Source organism: Corvus hawaiiensis, chromosome 5 (genome assembly GCF_020740725.1).
Source record: "Corvus hawaiiensis isolate bCorHaw1 chromosome 5, bCorHaw1.pri.cur, whole genome shotgun sequence".
Lineage (NCBI taxonomy): Eukaryota > Metazoa > Chordata > Aves > Passeriformes > Corvidae > Corvus > Corvus hawaiiensis.
The window spans coordinates 58,554,990-58,568,158 of record NC_063217.1 but is presented as its reverse complement, the minus strand read 5'-3'; the positions used below and the strand labels follow the sequence as shown (position 1 = coordinate 58,568,158).

The 13,169-nt window shown below is 41.3% G+C and overlaps 1 protein-coding gene across 2 annotated transcripts in view; it reads right to left on the bottom strand.

The window, feature by feature from the left end:
- Positions 1-13,169, bottom strand: part of ARHGAP24 (Rho GTPase activating protein 24) — a 184,716-nt gene that overhangs the window by 147,645 nt on the left and 23,902 nt on the right. For both annotated transcript variants that reach the window (XM_048304522.1, XM_048304523.1), the window contains exon 2: positions 6,712-6,911. In XM_048304522.1, coding sequence (XP_048160479.1) covers positions 6,712-6,891 — 180 coding nt within the window. In that variant the 5' untranslated portion in view covers positions 6,892-6,911. The remainder of the gene's footprint in view (positions 1-6,711; positions 6,912-13,169) is intronic.

Genomic DNA, 13,169 nt, shown 5'->3' with positions numbered 1-13,169 from the left:
GTCATTGAAGTAAAAAAATGTGTCTCTACGAGTAAGTTGCTGAAACCTGCAGCGTTAAATTACTTAAAAACTAATAAAGGTATTAGAAATAGCAGAACTTTCTACTGTATGTAAAAGTGAAGACCCATCCTTTGATCACCCTCCCTGTATTCCAGAAATTTCACTGCTTTAGTTGCAGAAGCCTGTTTATATTCAACTAACTGAGAAGCCATTCCCAGAACATCCATTAAAAGGGGCCAAAGCAGTTTTGGGCCTTTCCCTTCACTTTCTGCATGGAAAAGACACTGCTGTAGCAGCTGACTGCATCAGAAAGATCAGGCTTCACATTGTTTTGGCTGCTGCCCTACCATGTCATACCTGTTTCTGTCTCAGACAGCAAAAAAGTGTAAAACTCTGCTACTCACAATCAGACAAGACACAACTGCTCTTGCCTCGTGTGAATTGCTTAAGCAGTTAAGTTTTCTCTTTAAAACTTGTGAGATGTTACCGTCAGTGGACAGAGCTCAAGAATGAGCAGCAAGGAAAAAAAAGCCCTTGCCACAAATGGAAAGCTATGTTACACAGAGGCTTCTCTTCCTTAACTAAGCACTTCAAAAAACAGGAAGTATCATTATACCAGGAACACGTGGCTAACAAACAATCTGTTTCCACTTGGCACGGCATGCAAAACTGCAGTGAGCAGTACCTTACTTCAGACAGCTTACACAAAGTCAAAAGCCATGAAGACAAAGAAAATAGAGATAACACTCAGACTGACCTTTTAAAAACATTCATCTGAGGTGTGTTGGACATCCTTCCATTCCACTGCATTCACGTGAGCCATTTAAGGTGTGCCTTCTGATGGATTTTTTCATGGAGACTTTTTGTTTGTTTTTTTAAGTTCCATATTCACCACTATCCAACAGCACAGTGTCTTTCTGGTAAATAGTTTGATATCTGGCAAACTGATCATCACTACTGATGTCGAGAAAATCCTATTTAACTTCATCCAGTATATTAAGTTTCTAGTGAAATTCCTGAGAAACATCTTTCTCTATCAACGCCCCACATTTGTTGTGACACCTGCATAATTTCACTTGATTAAATTCTCCCTTTACAGTTTACAGAAGGTTTGCACAGGCAAGGGTTCACTCTGCAGCACATGTCCATCCAAAAACTGTATCTACTTTCCAAGTATTTTGCCTATAAATTGAAAAATAAAAAATCATTATCAGTGGCTTGGACATTCTTTGCTGTTTTCACATCAAGTCCCTGAACTGACTTTGTGGATTTTCAAGCCAAGGCCCACAAAGCCAAGCAGGAAAGGACTTGGTGCTTCACATCCTTCCCTCAGCAAGACTGAGAGGGCTGCTCTTAAAAATCAAAGCAAAATCTACTGAGAAGCTGTTTCACTTGCTGTGCAGCTCCTCAGTATTTACACAACAGCTGGTTCTTGTTTCTTTCCAGAGACAAGGACCAGAGTGGATACTCTGATCTCCCCGACTGAAAATGCTCTAGGCAGCAAGGAGAGATCACAGTTCTTGTGATGCAGTTCTCAAGTGCACACACAATTAGGTTTTTACCCTCCACACAGAAATGTTATCCACTCCCTTTTAACTTATAAAAAACCATGATGCTCAATCTTTAATCGTATTCAATACTAATATTGAAGGATTTTTCCCTGACAGGCTAAGATACAAATCATGTAATTATCATAGTAATTTCTATTTACATTCATTAGAAGCTTATTTTAATTTAAAAATGCAACTGTAATTAGTCAAGATTTCCTATTAATGCTACTAAATGGATTTATTGGTCGATGAAATTTTTACACAAATTGCATTATATGGGAAGCACTGAACCTGGCAAGAGACACAAAGAATAATCAAGAGGGGCTTCTACAGGTATGTTAACTAAAAAAGAAAGGTCAAAAAAGGTGTACCCACCCCAATAAACAACACTGGTAAACTGTTAACAACAGATCAGGAGAAGACAGAGGTACTCAACCTGTTGGCCTCAGTCTTCAGGGGCAACCTCTCTTCCCACACCTCTCCAGTGGAGGGACAGCAGGATGGGGACTGAGGGAGCAAAGTCCCTCCCACTGTAAATAAAGATCGGGTTTGTGACCACTGAGGAACCTGAATGCACGTGTCTGTGGGACCTGATGAGAGGCTTCCCAGAGCCCTGAGGGAATTGGCTGATGTAGGTGCCAAGCCACTCTCCATGACACTTGAAAAGCCGTGGCAGTCAGGTGAAGTCCCAGGTGACTGGAAAAAGGGAAACTTTGCACCCATCTTTAAACAGGGCAAGGAAGGAGGACCCTGGGAACTACTGAGCTGTCAGCCCCACCTCTGTGCCTGGGAATATCATGGCACAGGTCCTCCTGGAAGCTGTGCTAAGGCACATGGAGGAGAGGGAGGTGATTCAAGACAGCCAGCATGGCTTCACCAAGGGCAAACCCATGGCCTTCTGTGATGGAGTGACATCATCAGTAAACAAGGGAGGGTTATAGACGTCATTGATTTGGGCTTCTGCAAAGCCTTTAACATGGTTCCCCACATCCTTCCCTCTAAATTGGAGAGAGATGGATTTGATGGGTAGACTGTTAGGTAGATAAGGAATTGGCTGGACTGTCACATCCAGAGAGTAGTGGTCAAGGGCCCAGAGTCCCAATGGACATCAGTGACAAGAGGCTGAAAGTGGATGATCTTTAAGGTCCCTTCCAACCCAGGTCACTCTATGATTCATTCTGTAATTATTCCAGAAAGTAACACTTTAAAATATATTCTGTTTGTACATCAGAGAACATCTTTCCCTTACAGACAAAACAGGGACCTGTACTTAAGATTGCAGCTGCCACTTAACTCGCTTTCAGTCAACGACAAATTCAAATGCCTCATCTAAGACTGACATTTTTGCCCTTCAGTCTCCTGTCCCATCCCAGGGCCTGTCTAAGATACTGGGAGCCACAGTGTATTCAGTGGAATACTTTCCAGCATTACTTGAGCTGAACAGTTAAGAGCTTATAAAGAACTTGAGGATAAAAATTGCATGGCAAAATGTTCAGGATGGGATATAAACGGAAACAGCAGATCATTGTCAGCTTTCAGGCATACACCAAGTGTTTCCTGAAGGCTAATTCATAGCTTTTCAAGATCTCTCTGCTACACACACCTCAAACTCAAGTCCATAAACCAAGCTGAGTCTCAACAACATTAAAGAGGTAACTAAAATGCTGCTCAGACTGGATGAGCTTGTCCATTCTTGTTCATTTGCAACCTAATACAAATGATGCTCCATCAGTACAGGTTACCAAGCTTTCCTCCCACCTCCTCAATAACACGAGGAGAGTGAGACAGCAAAACTGCAGAAAGGAGACAATGCTTCAAATCTCCCTTCTGCTGCTCACAAAACCACAGAAAAAACATGATGTCTTATGAGCAGGCATTGACTTCCCCCTCCCATCTTCAGTCAAGAGCATGTCAACCCTGACATAGCTGGAGAAGCTAAGCTAGGAGAGAAGAAAGGAAGAAATGAATTTTCATGGGCTGCATTTAAACAACAGCTGGACTGTAGAACAGGGAATGCTAAATTCTGATTTCTTTCAGCTGCCCCCATTTCAAGCTTGGAGAGCTGACCTTCAGGTCTAGCATAATACCAGGATCCTAAAGCACAAAACAGTAAAAAGAATTAACAAAGCAAAATCCAGTATCACATCCAAGCAGCAGAGATAACACAGATTTATCAGAAATCAGATTTTATTCCTTCACATGGCTTGCTCACTTACTTGTTAGATTTTTTTTTTCCCTGTGGAATTAACTAGATTATTGCTATCCATACACACATCAGTAAACAGAAATGCCATCTTTGCCAGATCCTGAGAGATATTTCAGGGATATCAGAGCAAAAGGTAGATGCTAATTTATTGATAAAACATTACAAGGGAAAGATTCATGTGTTTGATGATAACAATCAGTCAATGACAATTCACTGACCTTGACTGTAAGACTAACAGCTGTGCACTGCTTTTTCTTCTGTTGTTCTTCACTAGCTCTGTGTGCCTATAGGCACAGGCTGGCAGAGGCAATTCCCCACAGTCACACTGACAGCTGAAGACTTTTAAATTTAATAGCCTTGATGCCAAGGAGATGTACACAGACTAAAGCCTATGTGGTAGCTATCTCTATTATGAGCAGGAAATGAGCCTGCTTCAGGAATTCCAAAGCATTTACTGATGGTTGAGACACAAAATGTTCCTCCTTCTCTTTACTCCCATTATACACAGTCACTTGGAGAATAAAGTCTGCCAGATCATAATATTTTTCTGAAATTCAGCTCCATTCATATCTCCCTAACTTTCAAAAATACAAACACCATGGCATAATATCTGTTCTTGACTGAACAGAAGCCAAGACCAAATGTTAAGCAGACTGGTGCTCAGGACACCCACTGAATTTGCACCAGAAACTGGATTCTGCTTTTCTCTAACTCATATTAACATGAATATGAGCTATGAACATAAGCTCACTGCTTGTCTTGTCCTCTCCTACTGTAGTTCTTCCACCATCTATAAATATATATATACACAAGGTGTGCAATTAGAATGTTTCTCAGTATGAGCAATCACTGCTCTCTGCCTCCCTCCAAACACAACCAACCAGAAAGAAAAATAAAACCTAAAATCTGATTTGGAAAAAAAACCTCATTAAGTTTCTTCCATTATATTATTGTCTAAAAGAATTACTGCACATCTGTGAATTGTACAGACTGTACAAGTCAGTAGTAAACAAAGAGGCATTTATCCTAAATATAGATCCAATATAACAATATATGCTTGCCATTTCCTAATATCCCTGTGCACTGAAAATTCGCAGTATCAGAGGAGTTCTTTGCTTTAGCTCTCCACAGCAAGAACAACAGGGTTTCCAGAAGGTCATAGTGATTTTCTTGTCAAAGTTAATGCAGCAAACCCTTCAATGTAATGGGAAAAAAATAGTTCTGTTATGGCATTGAACCTGGGACATATTTCAGGCACTGACACTTACGCAGTTTGTTTCAGAAACATTTCAAAAGCTACACCAAGGTAAGATATTGACTGATCTTAATTTGGACAGGCCCATTAATTTTCCAAACCCACTGGCATATTTTAAGTTATACTTCTCTCAGCACTTTTCCAACCCCATTTTGTATTTCTAAGTGTCCTTATGAACTTGCTCGAGACTGAAGTGGAAAATTCAAATAAGCTCTTAGTTATTTCACAAACTGCTACCCTAACCTATCACAAGTATCAGATCAGAATCACCACCTCCATTTCACAAAAGGGAAGTAGCAAAGTCAGTAGGATATTCTGAAGCCATCCCACAGGTCAGTAGCAGATGGACAAGAAGATAAATTGGGCTCTGAGCTGTAGAAAGTTCCATGAAACATGGCATTGTGCCACCTCTCAAAAAGCCATGAAGTCTTTGCATGCAAACATTCTGGCAGAGATCAAGTGCTAGAAAGCAGAGTTATATTCTGGAAACCCAGGATCTGGCCCACAAACATTTTACTATGATGGCTGCTTTTTACACTCTTGATTAACAAAATATATATAGTGGAAGATATGCTGAATTTCCCAAAAATTATTAACTATTTCATACTCAAAGCAGTCATCTTATCATATAATTTGTGTAAATAAGCAGTGTGTTATTTGATTAACCTATCAAATAATAACTATCTGAGATAATTTTATGGGAAACAGCTACCAAGGCAGTGAAATAGGTACTTAGAAATTAATTCACAATTTGGAAACCATTACCTCAAGACTGAATACTTTTCTTAACACGTGCACCATAATGCAAGCTGTAAAGCTCGGCCAAGTGTCATGACCTGTTCCATACAGGAAGCTGGATTAGATGGGTTTTACATCTCTGAGAACTCCCTGTGAAATTCCATACAAAAGGTAGACCACCAGAAATTTCATAGCCATAAAAAATACGGCTGTGATGATCACATTTTAGTACCTGCACAGAAGTAACTCCCAGATGTCAAAGCCTTTTTCTAACGTCACAAACATCTGGAAAATCATTAATACATGAGACTATCATACTCCTGTAGATGCTAGCAGGAGACCCTAAGAGGCTCAGGCCTGCCCTGACCCAAGAGGTAGCACTACTTAACTCTACTCCTATGGCACTCTGGGGATAGGCAGCCCTGAAGCATGCTAGTGAAAAAGCTAAATAGATAGCAGGAGAAATGAGGATTAAGGAGCACTAAATCGCCACAACAGAACCAGGCAGACAGACACCAGTCTGTTCCATATTACAGATGGCAATGTATTCAGGCTAGGGTGTTATTTGGGAAGACACAAAGCAGGGATACTCTGCATAGTAAGCAGAAAAAAACAACAACAAACCAAAAAAACCCACAAGCAGTATCTTTTCAAATACAGCTTATGCATCTGCCTCAGTCAAGGGCATCTGACTGATAACTTTTGCTACTTCCTGCATACTTCTTTCCCTTTAAAATGCAGAAATGAGAAAACTTGAACTGAGAAAGGAAGTTTTAGAAATGAGCCTGATGGGGAAACCACACTAACTGCCAGGGCCTGACTCAGTGTAATCAAAATCCCAAATGCAACACTGAGTCAGTGACAGAGGTGGAGAAGTTCAGTGCTTCACACACCAGACAATTCTGCTTGCATTAACTTACTTTACTCCCTGACCTCCCATCCTGTCTCCTCCTTACACTTACCAAGGGCTTGGTTTCATCTTCATCTTTGAAATAGTAGAGCTGGTCCCCCTTGAGGACAAACCAGCGCGTGTGCCAGGTCTTGACGAAGCCCCCCTGCTTCCGCAGCCACCCACACTTGATAGCAATGTGCCGCCCTTGGCTCAGGGCAGGAGTCTCTGAAGAGCCATTGTGTTCTTCCATACTGGGAATGGGCAACTCTCCTGTTGGGCAAACAAGAGGAAAAGGTAAAATAATTAGATTATTATCCAGGTAGTAACTTGCTCCTTTCAACACAGCTGTAAAAGAAACATGCCTTGACTACAAAAGTGTGTTAGAAAAGCATTTGCCATCGGCCTGCTTGTTCTCATACCAGCACCCCATCAGCTGAGAGAATTACTACTCACCTATAAAATACTAAAATAATAATGAACTGCTAAAAAGCAGGCAAGAGGCAAAAGCTCTGTTCAACTGCTGCGCAAGACATTTTGACCAGCACTGAAGAAGACATCAGCTGTTTCTAGAGGCGAGTTCTGCTGGATTACAGGCAGTAACAAGGAGTGAACTTACAGTACTTCCTCATACTAAGGAAAGCAGCTGACTACTGGAGGTCCCCATTTACAATTCCTTGGCAGGCTTGGGACTTTCAGAGAAATGTTAAAAAAGCCTCTGCTTCACCAAAGCTTAATTTTACCCCACCAGACAAGCAGGCTTTTTTTGTTATTGTTGTTGTTCATTTTACTGAAGTCCACTTAAAGGAATGGTGACAGTAAATGCAAGAATAGCTGCACATCACCTCACACAAGCAAGCCCTGACTGAAGTGAGTCTGTGCCCAGACATTTGTTATATACATCTGGCAAATCATGAAGAATTTTGGCCCATCTTAAGGCAACAAGAACTGTGTCAAAACTAGAGCTGAACTGTAAATTTCATGTGGCATTTTGGCCTTATTAAAACTATACCTTCTAACCATTTCTGGACAGTCATGACTCTTACTGATGGATTTTGTACATATAATCACGTAGTAATGTGCTTAACCTTCATGGTCAAAAAGCTTTTCTTGATCCCTTATTAAGTCTAGAGCACAAACACAGGCTTTTGAGTTGCAAGTTTTGGTATTTCCAGTCAAAATCCAAATCAAACCAAAACCTACATGTGCCAAAGAGTTTATACCTAAACAGAATAAAATGTGACTTTGACCACAAACACAGCAGTGTGCAAAATCAATGGTGAAATTTCACTGTCAGTAAGTGCTTGAAGAACAATATGTTTCTCTTCTTTCCAGACTACCACTGGCAATCTTTCTTGCCTCATCAGAAGCTTGCACAGCTGTTAGGGCCCAGAAAAGCTGGCTTCATAGGTAGTGTTTTGTTTCCAAACACCAGGTTGGGAAAAGAATGGAATATTCTTGACACTGCAGGAAGCAGACATCTCTGACTAAGGATATCTAGACTGAAATTTCGTGTCCTGATTTGGCAAAGTAGGTTGGTGAGTCCAAGCCTTGCACTCCTGCTCTGGTCCCCTACACAGCAACAATACCTTTACTGAACATAGTGAATGGGCATTGGGATTGCAAAGGGATGTACTCAGCTTCTAAGGCAGACTAGAAATGCAGATAACACTCATTTGACAGATGAAAGCATCCCTCTGACAATTAATCCAAGTACTTTGTCTGGATAGTGTTACATCACCATAAAATAAATCACAATACAAGAAGAAATCAATAGATTGCAGCCAGAAGTGTTTTTCAGCCCTTTTTTCCTTTGGCTCCCTTCTTCCTACTGCTCACACATCCTCCTTTGGAACAACTTCTCCAGCTTCCATCTCTGCTGTGTGTTTACAGTTTTTTCTTTTAATACCCACACACAGTCTCGTTGTCATGTCCCTGATTTGGGCTGGATCCTGGAATCTGATTGCCATGATTACAACTCCTCGCTGCCCTGTGCCACTGAGGTTAACAGGTCTCAACACAAGCACTGAGGTTTCAGCGGAGTACGAACTGCAGGATCAAAATTTCAATCACTGGGTATTCTTCTCAGAGAAAGGCAATCTTTCTCCTGCCTCTTTAGGGTTCACCTAGAGTCACCCAGAACACTTGTACTGTGAGATTTACTTGAGCAAAGTGTCCCCACAAAACATACAAATGTGTCTGGCTTTCTGAGCAGATCAAGATTTTTTGTGTGTGTGTCTGTCTGTGGTTACAGTTGCGAGAACAACAATGAACCAGATGACAAGTCCTCAGACCACACAAAAGGAAACGCACCCAACTCATAATTGGCATTTTCTGATTACGAGCGGGAATCTCCTGGATGCTGCTGGTTTTTGGGTGGAACTAAGTAGATACCAAGAAGCTGCCCTCCAACTCAGACCCTTAGAAAGTGAATTAGCAAGTATTTTACAGAAAGCATTGTAAACAGCAGATAAATTACTGGAACTGAAAAAAGGAACAAAATCATTACCCGTAGGCTACCCTGTGCTCCTTGCTGCACAACTGCTAAGCTCATCAGTTCATCTCTGCTGCCTGGGTGAGCCTCAAGGAGGAGTTTAAGTACAGTATCTGTATGTATCACTGCAGTGCTGAAGACATTGGGTCCCTATTACACTTGGACCATAAACAAGAATCTAAATACCAAAGTCAAAAACAATTAGCTGCTTGGATGAAAGACTATTTTTTATTTTGTTTCACAAAGTCACACGCCAATGGTGCTGACACCAGTATACGAAGTATATGGATTTTACCTCGCCAAGGAAAGTGTTAGTACATCCCCATCTCTTTGTCTGATGTCTATCAAACTATTTCTGCAACACTAAAACAAATGAGGTGTAGGAGAGATGATAGTTCTACTGCTCTACAGGGTAAGATCTCCTTTAAAGCAGTAGTATATCCTTGGACATGCTCTGTACAAAAAAAGCTGTATTATTTCATTCATTAGTGATTTAATTCTCTTCAGCAGTTAAAAATTCAGCCACCTAACTTGTTTGCATTTGGTCCTGAGATAAAGTATATTTGTTGTTTTCATATATCCTTCCCTTCCAATGTCTGCCTACTACAAACCAGACTTGGAATCAGAAATTCCAGCAGCTGGCTCACTTTCACACTGCTTGTTTTTACAGCTGTTTCAACACTAAGATCATAAAAATAAATTGCAGAAATATCAGGGTGCTGGCACTGATGCAGAGAACAGTGAGGTGCAAACAGTATGTAAACAACACATGACAAAGTGTGGAATTACATCAACATACTCCAAGTCCTCTCGGCCTCATAAGACAAGGCAGAAAGCCATGCATTTTCAAGCACTAAATGAGAATATTTCTCAAACTCATCTTCTCAACAGGAAACACAACTTGTACTTGCTGCCAGAGTCAACTCTACTGACTTGGCCAGCCTCCAGTTTAGGTAATGACCAGAACTTAATAAATTCTATACAATATATTCATTTGGGGCTGCCTGTGGGCTCATTCTCCTGGGCCTGTCTGGACATCAGGAGTGCAAAGCAAACAAAATGAGAAATGTTCCCTGACACATTGGCTCTGCATCAACATCTCCTGGTCCATGGAGACCATCAACATTTACCACTGCTGGCCTCAATCCAACCTGTTTCTGCTCCCGTAAAGCCACTTGCCTCTCTCACTGCTCTGTCTAGAAGGCAGCTAACTGCACTTAGGCTCTCCTTGCCAGTGTGGAAGGTCTGTGCCGGTGGCAGGCACAGAAAGCAGGGAAGTGTTTCTCCTCAGCTACCACTCACTCAATACTTGAATTATGGAATTGGGCAGCTCCCCCAGATCCCAGCATTTTGCCAGGAAAGAGTCAGAGAAACTCATTAAAGCACACAAAGCCAGTTACAAGAATAGTCATAGGACTGCATGAAGATGATCTGTTTGGCAAGAAACCCCAGTGGTCTGCAGTCAGTGTTTTTCTTCTCACTGAAATTTCTCATGGCCAAGATAGCACATTTCAAGCATCCAAAACATCAGCAGAGGTCACTTGCAGTAATTATTCATCTTTGCCACTGCTCAAATGCTGTTCTTTACAGCCTAATGTCACCCAGCACAAAATGGATAAATGTGGGAGGCCGCCGGAGTGCCTGCTGCCCCGGAACCGTACCCCTTCAGCCTGCCGCACCACCGAATTCTCTTGCCCTCACAAAAGGGCAGGCACACACAACACTGCACAGACATGTTGTCTTTTCCACGTCAGGCACATGGACAGATAGCTAGTAAAAGGCAGCAATTCTGCAGCAACAATTGGCTTGGTTATTGATGAATGCATCTGCCAAATATGTGTGCGCACCCACGCACACGCAGAATTCCTAACAGTCTTTGTGACACAATGGTTCTCTATAAAATCAGATTAATACTTCCACACTTATATCACTTTCCAAGTGACATCTAATTCTGGGTTCCCTTCTACTTATTTATGATGAGCTATACAGAGCTTAAGTGCCTGAGTTTAAGATTATCAGTGTCTCTCAGGTACAGAGTTCCTGCCTCTGACCAGCAAGTTTCCTTTTATTTAATTTTGATTTAGTCTTGCTGAGTAGCAACTTCTTAAAACCATTTAGTATGTGAAAACATTGTCAGCATTCATTTTCTAGTAAGATGTCTCAAGACACCTGAATCTCTGATGCAACCGAGGAGTGAGTTTGTAAGCAATTGCTGCAGGAAGCAGAAGACTGGCCTATTTCCCACCATCAGGGTACTTCAAATCAGTTGGTACTCGTCTCTTGTGTCAAAAGGATGTTGCACATAGAAGGAAAAACATGTCAAAGAGGTAAAAGCATACTTAATAAGAAAGCTAACTTTCTGTTTGTGCTTAGCAACCATTTTTACACTGCATGTAGCAAGTCTCGGTTTCTGTCACTGCAAGAAGAGATTTTACAGCATTCCAGTCTTGCTCTTTTCCAAAACCTGCAGCAGTGCACTTGCCAGTAGCTTTCCTCCACAAATTTTTAGAACAGACATTATACATTTATCCAAAAGGTTTTCCAAGACATCTGAGAAACCTCTTGTACTACTGGCAGTAATGTTCCTAGGCACAGATCATAATCTGGCTGTTCTGCATTCCTCACCCTCGCTTTTGTCCTAACAGGGACAGCCTGGATATATTTTGCTTGAAAGAATTTTAATTCCAAGGCCTAAATAATTACTCCTTAGGTAAAATAAAAAATTTGTGAGAGGTGTTCTCACCAGTAAGACTGTAGCAGGTGAGATTCACTGCCTGGTGAAGCCAATGGAAAGACTTCCATTACTTTTGCAATATATTTTGGGATCAGTTCGAAAACCAAGACCCAATAATTTTGCCAGAAAATTGAGGCCTTAGTCAAATACAACTCTTTAGTACCTGATTTGCATTTTCATGTCAGAACCATCTAACAGATATTCTTAAGACCAGCCAAACCTCTACAAGTCTTCTGTTTTCTTATAGGAATTCAAGCACAGCTATAAACAGCCCAGCTAGAACGGGACTAGAGGATTTAGAAGACATTCCATTTCTTGTGAATTACAACAGGAATTAGTTAACAAGTTCGGTCAGGCACTTTTGAAAACATCCACTTCTGCATGTGTATATTTCTTTCCTGTGATTGTGACTAGTGGTAGTAAAACATGTACACTAGTTTTGTAAAAGCAAAGCAACTGCAGCAGTTCTGTTACTGCAACATCACACTGTCAGATCAGCATTTGGAGTAATTTTCAGAGCTTTAACTTTTGCTGCCCTTGCAATTCGGTCCTATTCTGTTTAAATCCACACATCAGCTTTTGAGCAAATCCATTCTTGTCCTCCCACCACTGCTGTGGCAGCAGGACCCATAACAAAACTGCACTGCCAAGAACACTTTTTTTATGATGGATTCTCTTCTGACACCTAGTTCTCTCCATCGCTTCCTAATCCCACTACCTGTTTTGGGTGGAGATGGACTCCACCTGCAGAAGACTTGTGTAACCCACAAGCATTTGCACGCAATCTGTCTGGGTATCTTTCTCAAGTACAGATACACCATGTCTGATTTAGGAGTGGCTGCAAAATGTCATGGCACAGGGAAGGGTTTTGAAGAACTTTAGAAACAACTTCCAAGGGTAACAGTCTCTGTTATGCTTTTGCATGTTACCCATTACTATTATATATCCCCTCAGCTTTTTCGTCACATGGCAGCACACAGTTGCAAGACAAGGTTGCTGCTACCAAAGTGATTGGAAAAGTGAAGGTGTCCCTGTTCATTGCACAGGGGTTGAACTAGGTGACCTTTAAAAGGTCCCTTCCAACTCAAAACTGTTCTATGATTATTAGAATGAAGTGGTCCTTTATCTTCCAGGTTTCTGCCCAGACTCCCATTTCAAGTGTCTTATTCTGCACAACTGGCAATGCTAGAGGTAAACTGCATACAGCGGAAAATCAGCTGTAACTATCTGGAGAAGCTTAAAAAACTACAGACAAGGCAGTAAAGAGCCTCTGATAGCTGAAAGGGTCAAGTGATGCAAGATG